The sequence below is a fragment of the Heloderma suspectum genome, chromosome 5 (assembly GCF_057233095.1).
Source record: "Heloderma suspectum isolate Gila_16-S chromosome 5, 16-S_ref, whole genome shotgun sequence".
Taxonomy (NCBI): Eukaryota; Metazoa; Chordata; class Lepidosauria; order Squamata; family Helodermatidae; genus Heloderma; species Heloderma suspectum.
Window position 1 is genome coordinate 215,291,740 of NC_139462.1, and position 17,254 is coordinate 215,308,993.

Genomic DNA, 17,254 nt, shown 5'->3' on the forward strand with positions numbered 1-17,254 from the left:
AACTGCATAGGGATGGCTCATGCACCTAAGTCACAATTCTTCATGGCAGGTGGTGCCATAGGTCTACATACATAAACAATGCTATTACATTTTTGCAGTCCTTCCACCCTTCTGTTTTTGAGGTAGACAAATAGCAGGAATTGGGGATATGCAGATCTGTTCTGTGTTAATGTGCAGGTGTAGGGTGCAGCTGTGAGTGCACTGCCCATCACAAGTATAGAATTATTAGTTCTCAAAGGTGTGAACTGACTCCTAGTTCCTCCACATCTCATTCCCTGTTGAAGCAAATTGACAGTCCTGCCACCTTGAGCAAGATTCTGATAGCTTCCCAAATCCTATATTGGTTACTATTCCATCTGATGTTGAGCTACCATTAGATCTGGATCTGGTAACCATCCTTTAACTTCATAACCAATTTAATATGACTACTCCAATGTTCATTGTGTTAGCATTGCATGAAATTAAGGTTGCATTGTCAGCTTTCTAACCCTGAATCACAATGAATATCCACTCATTTGTAACCTGACTTTACTTACCCTATTTTTGAGGCACTGAGTCTATGAAGAGAAAGGGGAACTAGTAGATAGTATAAAAATTTCCTCTCAGATAGCTCATTCTCACTGGCCTTAGGTTTGTGCACTCCCACGTCCCCTTTCCACATCCTCCCATGTGGCCAAGAGAAGGAGTTTGAAAGCTTTCGCTTTTAGTTAACCACAGTTTCTTGTGTCATACTGAACTGTGGTTAACATTACCTATGGTTGGTTTCCACAAGCCAGCCTCAAAAACCATTGTTTGAAGCTGACTCGTTTGAAACTAACCATCCTTAATGTGAACCACAGTTTGCTGCTTTGGATGGCAAGACAAAGCAAAAGCTTCCAAACGTCTTCAGGATAAGAAGGGAGAGGAAGCACACGGACCCAAGGCTTGCTGCAGCTTGTTCCTGCACATCGACATCACGCTAAACTAAGGTTTACCAGAAAGTGCGGACGCGGCCAGTGTGAAGCCAAGAAAATGCATTACACTGGTATAAACACTTTTTAACTACTTCTGTCAGAAAAAGAAATGTAGCTATTTAAAAGGTTTGGATCTTGGTTTTTCAGGTGGCATTTCTAGATTACTAAATCGATGGTTATTACGTGATGGTTATAGAAGCATAACCCCATGTTGGCTCTCCATAGTCATGTTTTGTATAATTCATAACCCGTATTTCAGAGGGTCTCACCTGCTGTCAGTGCTCCTGCCTCCTTTCTTCCCACATCTACTGGTCTCCCACAGCATGCGCCAAATTGCTCAGCGCCACCTGCGGCCGCTTCCTAGGCTCCACCGAAATGCCAGCTGAGCAGCTTTCCCCCTTGCTCTTGCTCTTCGCCTGCCATTGCGATGATGTTTGGGGCAGCATTTGCGATCGATGCCGGTTTGACAGATCTCATGAAATCACAGCACGGATGCTCAGTTGGGCACTGCGATTTAAAGATACGTTGCGGGAAAAGGGATTTGTGACTTGGCTGAGCACACCTTTTGTTGGGGTTTTCTTAAGACAGGAATGCGGTGCTCTACATGATCAACTTTCCCTGTAAAACCTGTGTAGGAGTGGTTTAAGACTCAATTTTTTAAAAAAAAACCTTCTGAAGGTCCCTTGATTTTATGGGCAGGAATTTATTGCTCGGTTTATCCTTTTTCCCCCTGTACTCTAATATCTTTGGAAATATCGGTACTCATTTAAAGCTGTGCCTCTTCTATTTTTTAAAAGTGGCTGTTAACTGTTCTTCAAAGATGGGGAACAGGCCATGGGGAAGATCTTATTACAATCCTCCCCTCTCAGTCATCTGTTGTGTGAATCATTCAGAGCAGCTTTGGACACAGCTGGTGTGCTCCAGTGAATAGCATGTTGGACATTTTAACTAAGAAAGTCCTGGGTTCAAATCACCATTCAGCTACAAGGCCCGTTGGTTTATCTTGGCAGTCATCTCTCAGCCTACCCCACAAGGTTATCAGCAGACAACACCGTATATGCAGCCCTTAGCTCCTTGGGGGAAGGTTGCATCATAAAAAAAATTAAAAGTACCTATAAGTACCTTCCACACTTGCATGTTTGCATGACCGCCGAAATAATTTTACATTGGGGAGTTTTCCCATCCCATCTTTTTAGACTGTGAGGAACCCCAAAGTAATGAACAACTTCAAAATAATACATATGAAGACAATTTAAGTGATTCATTAAAAGCCATTAAAACTACCTATAATTCAATTTGCCAAAGGAGTACTCAGACAAGCGGCAGGGTGTATGTGTGTGCGCAAGATTATGCAGGCTTACAATATATTGTTGTTTGGCTGGAAAATTACTAGTTTGGAAGAACTGATAAATATAAATTACTCAAGTTTTCTGCTTTCCACCTCAGATATACAAAAGCATAATATTCCATAAGGTAAACAAACAATTCTACATAGACTAGTGATCACTGCTGGCAAAGGAATTACAGGCCAAACTACACATTACGTTAATTGTGTAGCGTGTATCAGAGCTGATTGTTTTCTTTATTTTTGTGTAACTGAGCACTGCGCTAATTTGGATCAAGACCATCGCGCACTGGGAGGAGAGGATTAACCCAATTTTTTCTCCAAAATTCCACTGGGGGTGGGGGTAAAAAAGAAAAAAGGCTCCATTGACTGCCGTGAGTCAGTGGGAGACTCGGGAGAAAATGGGAGAAAATGAGGGAGATGAAGGTTTAATTTTCCCCTTCCGGTGCGTGCTGATCCCAGTCGGAAATGGGGCCATGCGCAGTTACACTCAAGTTAAAAAACCAGTCAGGCTCAGCTACACATGATGCAATTAATGTAGCGTGTAGTATGGCCCTGAGTGTCTCCAGATTTGGCTGGTGCAGGGCAAGAAGAGAATCAACTTGCTCCTTCCTTTTTCCATGAAATATCATTATTTTCCATCCAAACCTATCCCTATGCCATTTTTGCTGAGGGCCCAGGACTTGCCCTTCAGGATCCATTTTCCCTTCTCAGTAAGTGAGTATAGGATTGTAGCTTTAGTCTCAAAAGTTGTATCTTCTGCCTACCGGGGAAGTCTGAACCTGGTCTGCTTGCTGTGGGGAGAGCCAGAAACAAGTCTGCAGTGTGGCAGTGGGTGAAATTCAAGTGCTTGAAGACTAATGGTGTAGATTACATTTCTATGCAATTACTGCAATTTTTGTGCATTCATCATCATTGTTTTGTTTTTCAGGGTGCGCTTAGTAGAAAGAGGATCCCCTCATAGTTTGCCCCTCATGGAATCAGGAAAGGTAAACATTTTAAATCTCTATACATTTATTTTGAAATTACTCTGTTGTTTCACAGATGGGATCTTCTATGGCAGCCTTCCCCAATCTGGTGCTCTCCAGATGTGTTGGACTGCAACTCCAATCATTCCCAGCCAGCATGGAATTTCAGTCCAACATTTCTGGAGGGAACCAGATTGGGGAAGGCTGTTCTTTAGCCATGTCTGCAGTAGAAGCTCCAGGATACTCATATGTGTGTTGAGCTGATGTAATTCACATTGTGCCTTCTTCCCACTCCATAATCTTTGAGTCGGGTAAGATGTGACATCAGTGCCATGACTGGTATGAATACAGTTTTCCCAGTATGGTAACATTACGCATTTGGTACAACTGAAGTGTCCCTAATATTTCAACCATATACACTAGTCTTCCGGGATTTGTTTGGGGTGGGGTGAGGTCTCCGGTGTGTTGAAGATGGTATGAGAAAGACATAGTTCCTTTTGTTTGTTTTGTGGGTGTGTGCAGTTATTTCAGTGATCTGCAAAACCTGTTTCATAGATACCAGAGACAGCCCTTTTGAAAGTCGAAGTGCGATATATATGCCAGTCTGAGGACTGAGATCTGTTGGAGGGGCCCTCCTCTGTGTCCCACCAGTGTGAGAAATACATTATGGTGTGACATGGGAGAGGGTCTTCTCTGCTGTGGCACCCCAGTTGTGGAATGCCCTCCCCTTAGAGGCCCAATTGGCACTTACATTGGTTTCATTTCAACGCTAAGTTAAAACATAGCTTTTTACCAAAGCCTTTGAGAGCTAAATGCATTCCCTAAAGTTGCGCATTGTTTTAACTGTCTTACTGTTTTAGATTTTTAATGGTATTAGTTTGTTTAATGGTTTAATATGATTTTAGCTGTTTAAATTATTTATAGTTTTATACTATTTAAATTGATTTTATCTGTATGCCACCCTGAGATCTTAATGATATAGGGCGGGATACAAATGTTTTAAATAAATAAATAATATAAATAATTGTATAAATTAAATACTACTTTTCAATGGTCCAGTAAGGGTATTGTCGGTCTTCAGCCTTTGGGACATGGTAGATGATACCAGCCCAGCTACCCTAGAAATAGGGACTTTGATGAGAATGTTTGTAGTAAGAATTTTAACTAACACTTTCTTGGGACCAGGTTGGATTGATGTAATACTTTGCAGATACGATACTAACTTCAGTTGATCTTCCCTGTGGTTGCATACCTACAAAAAAAATTTGTGTAGATTGAGTCATCTATGCCGCTTGCTGGAAGTTGACTTTTGTGAATAGCAACTGGATTCTGGACACTTGTGACCCATGAGATTGGAGTCAATTAAGTTGTATGCATGATCCATCAGTGTGAAATATTTCTGTGGGCTTTGGCGGTTATCCCAAAGCAGAATCTTACAAGCCATTAGATATTTTTGCAGCTTGCCTATAAGCAACCAGGGATTCATCTTAGTAGCATAGGAAGCTGCCTTATTGTGAACCAGACAATTGGTCCGTCTAGCCCAGTATTTCCCATCCCATCTGGCAATACTAGGGATTTAACCTGGGGCCTTTTGCATGCAAAGCGTGTGATCTACCACCGTGCACTAGCCCATTTCCATCATTGTTATCGTTGGTGGTGGTTACCTTGGGCATAAGTGAAAAGGTGAAGACTGATGACTTACGCAATTCATGTATTGCATGAAAATACAATTGTATGGATGAAAATACAATTCATAATAAGTTTGCAAGGCTTAGCTATGGTGCCAACCTCTATTAAAAGGCTTGTTTTAAGCCTTCTGTAAGAGTCTCTTCGGGGGACAAGAAGGAAAGTTATGGTTGCATAAAACGGATATGTACATCATCTGGCTCCTAACCAAATATGACTCATTTTGTCTTTTAATAGATCCTCCCTGGAGTTCGTATCATTATTGCAAATCCAGAAACAAAGGGGCCCCTGGGAGATTCTCATCTTGGAGAGGTGAGTCACACGCTGTGCCTCAGTTGGTACTGAATTGCATGACTTGATTAAAAGCTATCTGCCTTCCCTAACAGCTTTCCTTATTAAATGTATGACAGACACCCTGCTCTACCATGTATGTACCACATAGTTTTATGTAGAGGTGTGAAATGAATAGCAGCCAAGTTACAAGCTACTTTGCCTTGTCACGGATGAGAACCATTTCTAGGTGGTTCTTCTTTTTTAAAAGTCTGCTGGTTCCTTCATTCAAATTTTTCCTACCCACTTAATTCTTCTTTCAGGCACAGTCTAACAAGAATATTACTGATTTGGGCAAATACGTAGCACTGCAGAGTTATTTCTTACATGCACACTCCATACATACACATTATTTTAGTAATATAGAGCAAAAGTCATTCATACTGTAAAAAGTTTATGTTTCTGTGAGACTCATTTAGTCATTGGGCTTGGACCCTTCTATTAAGGGGAAATCCTCCTCCATGCATGGCAGGGCTGTTTGCAACCTAATGAAAGAGCATTGTGTGAGAAAAGTAACACCCCCATCTCAATCCAGAGAAGTTCTTTTTCACAAACTATTTCAGGACCATTTTATGGTCCATTAGACCATAATCCTGTAATCTTCCATTACTGGTTGCACAAGGTTCATGGAACACTAATATACAGACTTGGCATCACCACCTGGCATGGTGGGGCAAAAGCCAGGGTCCATAGGAGAGCCCACTCAGGCTGATGCCAGCTACTGGCATCCCTTTTTCATTACATATAACACAAGCGCGCACACACACATGGGCAGTAGATGAGCTAAGAAATAAAGTGCCATTTGAGACTGCAGCTCTATCCTCGGCTTTTCCCAAGAATGCCTCTGGGCCCCACTGCATTGTGGGGAAAAGAAGATGGAGGGTAGCTGCAGTCTTGACCAGCATTCAAAGCATGCCTGATCCCCAAATAAAACTGTAAAAAAAAATGAACCATAAGAAAGGACCCCTGCCCACCACAAACTGGTGCTTACAACTGGGGTGGTGGGGTGGAGGAGGGCACTTTTCTCAGGGGTGCCTCAAAGGTGGCACTAGCCTTGCTCATGCATTTTCTCGTCCACATAGTTCTTTGGATCCCAGCCATTATCTCTGCCATAGAACTACTATGGATAATTTATGTAAACTGGCTGTAAACTGGCTTTTCTACTTGCATACCTGGTTTCAGTTTGTAGGCCAGCACATGCACAAAATACAAAGGGTTGTATTTTCCTTAGTAAGGAAAGCTGACTGCTGAATCAGTATTTGGCTTCTTGAACGATTCTGTTATACAGGCCAAGTGTTTAATATGTCTGCAGCAGACTATTGTCAAGGCTCTTCCATGCAATGAAAACATAACTTTTTCCCCCCCACCTAGATATGGGTTCATAGTGCGCACAATGCCAGTGGCTACTTTACTATCTATGGTGATGAATCCTTACAGTCAGATCATTTTAACTCAAGACTTAGTTTTGGAGACACGCAAACCATCTGGGCGCGGACTGGCTACTTGGGATTCCTGAGAAGAACAGAACTTACAGATGCAAATGGAGGTAAGTTTTCTTGTCAAAGGTTTGTGAGCTGAGCACAGTTTTAAAGTCTCGTAGACAGTCTCTGCAGCATACTCAGTGTTTTCTCAATAGCTCTGACTTTCCCCCACTCTGACTTGTGGAACTGAGCTCCACTTTCCCAGACGTGGGAACCCTGAACATGGTTTCTGTAATCTGACATGAGAGAGGAGACTGAAAAATTGCTTGTACATATTTTTTGCAGATATTCTCCTGCATAGAGAGGCCGAGAACTGACAACATGTCAAATAAAACGTTCCCCCTTGGTTTAAACACCGGTTCCTAACCTTCTTTGATAAAGAATGTTACATAGGAAGCTGCCTTACATCTTTGGTCCATCTTACTGAGTATTGTCCACTGACTTCCAGGGTGTCAGATGTGAATCTTTCCAAGCCCTACCTGAACCTGGGACTCTTTGCATGCAAAGTATGCCAAAACTACTAGCAGTAAGCTTTAAGCTAAAATATTTTGGTATTTGGGGCCTGACCCCTTTCTTTAGCCCCACCCCTTCTGCCTTTGGCTCCGCCCACCACCCGGATGCAGCCCCCAAGCTTCTCCGAAATTGAGCTTCTTTGAAATCAGGCTGAAATGTTTCACACCCCTGACCTACAACATGCCATGCATATTCTCCACCACTGATCCATTGGCTCTCCACTGGCTGCACAGTCAGGGAGATGTAGCTCAGTGGTAGAGCACATCCGTTGCATGCTAAAGGTCCCAGGTTCTTGTCATAGCCTTATTTTGTATTGATACGTCTTTCAGTTTTACTATGTTGGCTGTCTTGCATGTAATTCAATGTGTAATAACATTGAATGCAATTAACTTAAACACATGGGGAAAATCCAGATTTTCACGGCATCAACTGTGTTGATGGAAGTGGACTTCCCCACCCCCTCATTCCCATGGCAGCCCCTGCAGCCCCCTACAAATGCAACACAGAGAGTCAGGAGACAGTACCGGATGGGATGCTGGGGGCGTGGGGGGGAGTCCCCCCAAATTGGACAGAGTGAGCAGAGACCTTTCTCCTGCAGAAGACAGATTCTGGATCCAATCCATGGACTATGAAAGCAAAGCCAAAACATTCCAGTGGCACTGATGTGCTTATGCTTGTCTACTGTAAGTGATTTAACAATTCATATATTTTCGTTTTTCCCTCTCTTGAAACCAGAGCGACATGATGCACTTTATGTGGTAGGTGCATTAGATGAAGCCATGGAATTGAGAGGAATGAGGTACCACCCCATAGACATCGAGACGTCTGTAATTAGAGCTCACAAAAGCATTACGGAGTGGTAAGTGCTGTGTCATGCCTTGTCTTGTGTGTGTGACTGTGCACACACATGTCTATGCACAATATCATACTTGTGACTCTTAAGATTTGGAACCAGACTTGGCCATTTTTAGCGTTGTTGTTGTTCAGTCGTTCAGTCGTGTCCGACTCTTTGTGACCCCATGGACCATAGCACGCCAGGCCTTCCTGTCCTGCGTTCTCTCCCGGAGCGTGCTCAAGTTCATATTCATTGCATCCGTGATGCTATCTAGCCATCTCATCCTCTGCCGTCCCCTTCTCCTTTTGCCTTCAGTCTTTCCCAGCATCAGGGTCTTTTCCAGGGAGTTTTCTCTTCGCATTAGGTGGCCAAAATATTGGAGCTTCAGCTTCATTATCTGTCCTTCCAATGAGCACTCAGGGTTGATTTCCTTTAGGATGGACTGATTTGACCTCCTTGCAGTCCAGGGGACTCGTAAGAGTCTTCTCCAGCACCACAGTTCGAAAGCATCAATTCTTCGGCGCTCAGCCTTCCATATAGTCCAGCTCTCACAGCCATACATTACTACTGGGAAAACCATAGCTTTGATTAGACGGACCTTTGTCGGCAAGGTGATGTCTCTGCTTCTTACTATGCTGTCTAGGTTGGCCATAGCTTTCCTCCCAAGGAGCAAGCGTCTTTTAATTTCATGGCTACAGTCACCGTCTGCGGTGATCTTGGAGCCCAAGAAAGTAAAATCTGTCACTGCTTCCATTTCTTCCCCTTCTATATGCCAGGAAGTGATAGGGCCAAATGACATGATCTTAGTTTTTTTAACGTTGAGTTTCAAACCAGCTTTTGCACTCTCCTCTTTCACCCTCAACAAGAGGCTCTTGAGATCCTCTTCGCTTTCTGCCATTAGGGTGGTATTGTCTGCATATCGGAGGTTGTTGATAATTCTCCTGGCAATCTTAATTCCGACCTCTGATTCATCCAACCCGGCATTTCTCATGATGTACTCTGCATATAAGTTAAATAAGCAGGGTGACAATATGCAGCCTTGTCGTACTCCTTTCCCAATTTTGAACCAATCGGTTGTTCCATCTCTGGTTCTTACTGTTGCTTCTTGACCCTCGTACAGGTTTCTCAGGAGACAGGTAAGGTGGTCTGGTACTCCCATCACTTTAAGAATTTGCCACAGTTTGTTGTGATCCACACAATTAAAGGCTTTAGCGTAGTCAATGAAGCAGAAATAGACGTTTTTCTGGAATTCTCTTGCTTTCTCCATGATGCAGCGAATGTTGGCGATTTGATCTCTAGTTCCTCTGCCTCTTCGAAACCCAGCTTGTACTTCCGGTAGTTCTCGGTTCGCATACTGCTGAAGCCTATCTTGTAGGATTTTGAGCATCACCTTGCTGGCATGTGAAATGAGCGCAATTGTGCGGTAGTTTGAACACTCTTTGGCATTGCCCTTCTTTGGAATTGGAATGTAAACTGACCTTTTCCAGTCTTGTGGCCACTGTTGAGTGTTCCAGATTTGTTGGCATATTGAATGCAGCACTTTAACAGCATCATCTTTTAGGATTTTAAATAGCTCGGCTGGAATACTGTCATCTCCGCTAGCTTTGTTGTTACTAATGCTTCCTAAGGCCCACTTGACTTCACTCTCTAGGATGTCCGGCTCAAGTTCAGTGACCGCACTATCGTGGCTATCAGGGACATTCAGATCTTTCCTGTATAGTTCTCCTGTGTATTCTTGCCACCTCTTCTTAATCTCATCTGCTTCTGTTAGGTCCCTGCCTTCTTTGTCCTTTATCATGCCCGTCTTTGCACAAAACGTTCCCTTGAGATCTCCAATTTTCTTGAAGAGATCTCGAGTCTTTCCCATTCTGTTGTTTTCCTCGATTTCTTTGCATTGTTCATTTAAGAAGGCCTTCTTGTCTCTCCTTGCTATTCTCTGGAACTCTGCATTCAGTTGGGTATATCTTCCCCTTTCTCCCTTGCTTTTCGCTTCCCTTCTTTCGTGAGCTACTTGTAAAGCCTCATCAGACAGCCACTTGGCTTTCTTGCATTTCTTTTTCTTTGGGGTGGATTTCGTTGCTGCCTCCTGAACAATGTTACGGACCTCCGTCCATAGTTCCTCAGGCACTCTGTCTATCAGGTCTAATCCCTGAAATCTATTCCTCACCTCCACTGTATATTCATCAGGGATATGATTTAGGTCATACCTGAACGGTTTAGTGGTTTTCCCGACATTCTTCAATTTAAGACGAAATTTTGCAAGAAGCAGCTCATGATCTGAGCCACAGTCAGCTCCAGGTCTTGTTTTTACTGACTGTATGGAGCTTCTCCATCTTTGGCTGCAAAGGACATAATCAATCTGATTTCGATATTGACCATCTGGTGACGTCCATGTGTAGAGTCGTCTCTTGTGCTGTTGGAAAAGAGTGTTTGTTATGATCAGCATGTTCTCTTGGCAAAACTCTATTAGCTTTTGTCCTGCTTCATTTTGTACACCAAGGCCATGCCTGCCTGTTATCCCGGTGATTTCTTGACTTCCTACTTTAGCATTCCAATCCCCTATGATAAAGAGGACATCTTTTTTTGGTGTTAGTTCTAGAAGGTGTTGTAGGTCTTCATAGAACCGATCAACCTCAGCTTCTTCGGCCTCAGTGGTTGGGGCATAGACTTGAATTACTGTGATGTTGAATGGTTTGCCTTGGATTCGTACTGAGATCATTCTATAATTTTTAAGATTGTACCCCAGTACTGCTTTTCCCACCCTTTTGTTGACTATGAGTGCTACTCCATTTCTTCTAAGGGATTCTTGCCCACAATAGTAGATATGATGGTCACCTGAATTAAATTCGCCCATGCCTGTCCATTTTAGTTCGCTGATTCCCAAGACGTCGATGTTCAATCTTGCCATCTCATGTTTGACCACCTCCAGCTTACCTTGATTCATTGATCTGACATTCCAGGTTCCTAAACAATATTGTTCTTTACAGCATCGGATTTTCTTTTCACCACCAGACACATCCACAGCTGAGTGTCCTTTCGGGTTTGGCCCAGCCGCTTCACTCTTTCTGGCGCTACTTGGAAATACCCTCTGCTCTTCCCCAGTAGCATATTGGACACCTTCCGACCTGAGGGGCTCATCTTCCGGCGTCATATCTTTTAGCCTTGTGATATGTTCCATGGTGTTTTCTTGGCAAGAATACTGGAGTGGGTTGCCATTTCCTTCTCCAGTGGACCACATTTTGTCAGAACTCTCTGCCATGACCTGTCCGTCTTGGGTAGCCCTGCACGGCATAGCTTATGGCTTCACTGAGTTACGCAAGCCCCTTCGCCACAATAAGGCAGTGATCCATGAAGGGGATATTTAGCGTAGCCCCACTGAAATCAAACAGAGTTAAGTTAGTCATGACTAAGTTAAGTACCACTGACTTCAATAGGGCTACTCTAAGTATCCAACCCATACTGTTTCACCTGTTGCAGGTGGGGTGGAGGTGGTGATGTAGTCACTGATGGGGGGTGTATGGGGTGGTGATGTAGTCTCTGATGAGTATCTTGGGGTCACTTGGGTGATTTAAAAAACATGGGCATAGAACTCTACTTAGTGCTACAGACATGGCCTGTTCTTGCTTGCAAGCATGGAGTTTCCATGGCTATTTTTATTTTAAATTTTGTCTTTTTCTTAGTAAACACCAGTATCACGAAGGCCAGTTATTATGATACTAGATGTGATTTACCTTATCACATATGAGCACACAATGAGAAGAAAGGAGGTGATCCCAGCTGTTGATAGTGTGGATTCCACCTGTGCAATTTCTGCACATTTCAGTTGTCCCTTTCATTTTAGAGGCCTTTGGTATACTATAGAACGGACCCTCTTGTGCCTGCATATACACGCGCACGCACACACAAGCATGCTTTTTTTAAGAGCTGTGTTTATGATGGATACATTCTACAATCCTAACAGAATCCTAGATAATTGCAGACAAATTCATACCAGGTTTTACTCCAGGCTAGGGCAAAAAGGGCACTCTGGAAAGACTATATGTCTGCATGTGATATAAAACATTAAACTCTCCAGTTTGGTTTGTCCGTGGGAGCCTAATCACATGATAAGCACAAGTGCACATATTAGAGCCCTGGTGCTGTTCTTTTTAAAAAGAAAAGCAGCCTCCAGCATGGGCAGTTGAGAGCAGTGAAGGGGAAGGCAGCACTTTAATCCTGCCTGTGCTGGCTGTACCTTTGCTCCAGGTCACTCTCCTCCAGTGCCAGTTAGCAGATAGATAGACATAGACATAGATGATATAGATATAGACACACATATGATATATATACATATGTGTGGTAGAAAAAATAATGTAAATAGTGAAGTCAAAGGAATATGAAATGCAAAAAATACAGAGTGTGACAATTACATTGAGGTTGCATTCCTGTATACACTTTCCTGGGAGTAAGTCCCATTGAACTTAATGGGGCTTACTTCTGAGTAGACATACACAGGATCACAGTGTAAATGTATATAAAGTAAGCACAGTGTCCATTCACAAAGCAGTGTTGATGATAGCACAAACATCCTGGCATTGTTTGTATTATCAATATTGGTTTGTGAATGGTCACTGATCTTTAGAGGGAGAGGCCATAGCTCAGTGGTAGAGCATCTACTTTGCAACCAGATGGTCCCAGGTTCAATCCCCGGGATCTCCAGCTAGGGCTAAGAAAGCATCCTGCCTGAAACCCTGGAGACCCACTGCTGCCAGTCAGTGTTGACAATACTGGGCTAGATGGACCCATGGTCTGACTATATTCCTATTCTACATACATTTAAGCTTTAATGTCCAAGGTGTCAGGCACTGAGAATAACACATTTGGGCTTTCTTTTCACTTCAATCATTTCCTTCCTTCAAGAAAGTCAAAGTATCTTAGGTATCATCCCCAAAAGGTGGAGTAGGACAACCTCGGGAATCATCTATAGCTCTGTGTATAGATTTTATATTTTAAAATTAAGGTGGTGAATCACACACTGAATTCTGATGAGTGTTTCCTCCTTGCATTTCAGTGCGGTTTTTACCTGGACAAATTTGTTGGTTGTTGTTGTTGAGCTGGACGGATCGGAGCAAGAAGCCTTAGACCTGGTTCCTTTGGTCACCAATGTGGTCCTGGAGGAACATTACCTGATTGTAGGGGTGGTGGTGGTGGTGGACGTTGGTGTAATCCCTATCAACTCCCGTGGAGAGAAACAACGCATGCACCTACGAGACGGATTTTTGGCGGACCAACTAGATCCCATCTATGTGGCCTACAACATGTAGTCTTGCATCTCTAAGGCTTCCATGGACTTTACTCTAGATGTATAAAACATTTTTTTTGACGTACACAAAACAATGTGCTGATAAGAAAGTGATGCTCTTCAGATTGGAACTGTTTCTATTATGACTTACTGAAGTGCTCATTATTGGCAGGACATAAAATGTGAAATGTGTTTCTTTTACCACTACATTTTAGCACAGAAGGACTTTGGGGTACTGCCTTCAGTTTGTTCAAAAGCCCATTATTAGACTTTTTAAAAAAAGATTATTTTTTGCTTATTGGGATGATACTGCTTTCTAAGTAATATGGCTTTGTATTTTATGTTAAACTGAAGTAGCTAATTTTTTTTTAATCTGCCCTCCAAGTGGATATTTTTGAACAGCTCATAATGTGACTGAATTGTTTTTGGTTTGCTTGTTTTTAAATGTCCATAAAAATATTTTCCAATATGGATCCATTACTAATTTTAAGCCATTTTCTATTCCATTGTCTTAGGAAACTACATTGAGGTACGAGGAAAATACCCAAAACAGCACCTTCTCTAATTAGAGTTTTTAACAGCTTTCTCTCCTGGAAATGCTGAAAGTACAAAGGCAAAAAGAGCCTTTGAATATTAGTGTTAGAATGAACAGAAATTTATAAATAAGGTGTATTTCGGCAAGAAACTTGCAGATATCTTTGTACTAAACTAAAAAGATAAAATAAGTTAACTACTTCTGTAATTATGTACAAAACCTTTAATTTATTTTGATCTCTTTAGAAGTATAAAAGAGAAACATTCAAGAATATTAAAGCTCTTGTAATGTTTGCTAATATAAAAACAAAGGGGTTGTATTATCTTGAGTGGATAGTATCACATTGAATATATATATATGAAATATAAATTCACTAATGACAAAAAAAAGATTTTAAAGTTTTAAAAGGATGCAGTACTCATCACTTGCATGGTGTCTCTTTTCCCACTGTAGATAATCAAACATTATTCACAAACTTCGAGGAAAAAGCAGTCCTGGATTGCTAAGTATCCCTGTCTCAAAAGAATCTTCCAGATACCAGCAAGTGAAACCAATTTTGCTGCCCACAAGGCAGTGAGTGAACTTCTAAGGTCGCAATCCTGCCAGTCTGCCTGGTGCAGAGCACAGGGTGTAGAGCGGTTCCTGCACAGCGCTTGGATATGTTTCCTCAATCCTACCTACTGCCTCCCCATCCAGCACGCTGCTGCTCTTCCAAGCTTGCTTTGTCTCTCGGCCAGGCCACTGAGTTTCCTCTGCAGCCCTCCCATCCAGTGGTCTCCTGCCTCCTGGTCCCTCCTCTTCCCCATCTTATAGCTCTGCTCCTCCTGCTATCTGTGGTCTAGGAGCTTGGAGCAGCCATGCTTGGGAGGAAGGCATGGGGTCCCCCTCCTGCAACTGAACACCCTTGGCAGATCTGCTCGGAAGGACAGCAGCACTACCCAGTGTGGACACCGCTGGTGGGGGAAGCCAGTATGGGGTCCTGGGGGAGCCGTTCCACATCCTGCCTTCTAGGCACCTAGCAGGACAGGGTTTGCTTGCGGCCAAAGACTTTTAACAGTGCACTACGAAGGATTCTTTTCTTTACCGTGAAGGTGACAATAAATATTTGTGCAGGCATGTATGTTCATACACTTGTTAGACTTTTAGAAGAGGCAGGTTTGAAGAATAGCACTGTTTTTCTTAGCTGCATAATATTGTTGCACAATATTTGTCATCATTTTTTTTTTAAGTTGGTGTTTTTTTGTTGTTACTTTTTTCCCCTTGTGGTAAGGACAATATTTTGTTTGTTGTTTTGGTGGTCATTTTGCACAAGAATTTTCATTTTTATCTATTTGCCTTTCTGCTGGCCTGTGTTTAGTTTGAGCAAGGGGGAGGCTGCCAATCCATCAACTTCACTGTTTGTAGAAAGGTGTTTTTAAATTTTACTCTCTTATAACACATTTGTTGTTAGAGAGTAGCATAAAAGCTGTTCTAATCGATTTGGCACAGCCTGGTGCATCTGCTAACATATCCTTATGCCAAACAGAAGAACTGAAATTGGTGTTGAGAGTAATCTCATCCCTCAGTTCCGAAGGGAATCTGCCGACAGAGGAAGAACAGAAAATGCATGGATCACAGCTGCCTTTTAAAAAATCTTAACTCTCTTTGGGTAAATTAAATCTTCCTTTTCTAGTTCCTTCCTCCCTCCCTCCCTTCCTTTTTTTCTTATTTTGTTTAAATGCTGGTTTTGGTTTTATCCCAGTGTAACCTGGTTGACCTGTGTGTGATCTGAGGGTGAAGTTCAAACAACAGCAGTCCAAGAATGTTTTTTTTAAACGGTTCAAAATAATGTTACCTTGCTGACATTGATTACAGAATATGCATGACTAAGATGGTTGCAGGACAAAACCTACAAGATCTTTATATAACATGTATAAGGGAAATATTTTTGTCTACCTTTGCAGATTTCATTTGGTTCTGAAGACCCCAATTTTTTTTTAAATGCAGGGGAGGGGGGAATTCCTTGACAAAAGATGGTTTTGAGTCTGCATGTAGAACACAGAGCATCTCATCATGGCAAATGTTTTTGTTCTTTAATTTTCAGAAGCCCCTTTTCCAATTTTTCTTTGCCCTGTGAATATTTCTACTCATGCTCCAAAGACCAATCCTGAAGCATTTTATCAAAGTGGAATTTTTTGTTTGTTTTTGAGTTCCCTAAAATAAAGCCTATTTTTTCCCCTTTAAAATGTCAAGTTGCTATAAGGTTCAGACAAGCCATTGATTGATTATGAGCATAATTACAGTGTATGAACTAACTTGTGATGTCCTTGCTATTGCTGAACTCAGTGCTGCAAAACACAAATTTAGCTGTCATTTCGTTAAAGCATCACTTCTAACCTTCACCAAGTCAACTTTCCACTCCTGGGAAGATGACAAAGAACTGCAATGCAGTCGTATGACACAGTTAATAACTGATCTCTTCTGCAACCTGTCATCTTTGGTTGTTTAAATTCCGAAACTTAGGACGGTAAACGATGATGAACTGAATTCCTAGTTTTGTCGTGCAAGTCGAGAGGAAATAAACACACGTACCATCAGATTCAGCAATAAAGAAGGATTGTTCTGTATTAGAAACTGTACTGTAGATAAACCATTCATGAGAATGTATAAAATGTTTGTCTTGTGACCTTGTGCTTTTGAAGTCAGACAAAACCATGTAATCAACCTGATGCACATGCACACCTAAAAAAAAAGAAAGAAAGAAAGAGGGTACACAATGAACATTTAAACACGAAACTAATCAAACAGGAGCAGATTCCTCATGGTGCTTGTTTATTATATATATTTAATCCTGCTTGACACTTTACCCAAGGGAGGACTGTCCCTTTTATCAGTTGAATGTTAGCAGCGTTATTTCATAGAGTGTGGTGACTGGTTAGAGAAATTCATGTAACTCAGCCAACCGCAGTTTCAAATGAAAATTTTTATGTGCAAACGAACAGCAACCTCCTTGTATGTTAAACCACCAGTACGCTTTGTACATCTGTGATAACGCCTGTTTTATATTCAAATGAACAAATAAAAGCTTTTATTTTTGTTGCTCTGAAAATACCAGATTTCTTTATTGATTAGCTAAGGTGTTTTCCCATTGTAACGAGATTTTCCGGAGCCCTACCCCACACGTCTGTAAACGAAAACACGTTTTGTTAACGTGGGGTTGTTTTTTTTCTCTTTCTCCCCTCCCCCCCAAAAATCCTCCCCACTCAACAAGGATCTAGAGTTAAGTAATTCATGGTTTGCAAATACATGTTTGATTAATGCTTTATGTTCTTAGATGTGCATTTAAGG

The 17,254-nt window shown here is 42.0% G+C and overlaps 1 protein-coding gene across 3 annotated transcripts in view; it reads left to right on the forward strand.

Moving 5' to 3' along the window:
• The window catches only part of DIP2C (DIP2 acetate--CoA ligase C (putative)), a 421,153-nt gene extending 404,142 nt beyond the window's left edge, over positions 1-17,011 (forward strand). For all 3 annotated transcript variants that reach the window (XM_084859248.1, XM_084859249.1, XM_084859250.1), the window contains 5 exons: positions 3,230-3,287; positions 5,190-5,264; positions 6,654-6,828; positions 8,012-8,135; positions 13,162-17,011. In XM_084859248.1, coding sequence (XP_084715374.1) covers positions 3,230-3,287; positions 5,190-5,264; positions 6,654-6,828; positions 8,012-8,135; positions 13,162-13,414 — 685 coding nt within the window. In that variant the 3' untranslated portion in view covers positions 13,415-17,011. The remainder of the gene's footprint in view (positions 1-3,229; positions 3,288-5,189; positions 5,265-6,653; positions 6,829-8,011; positions 8,136-13,161) is intronic.
• Positions 17,012-17,254: the final 243 nt, after the last annotated feature.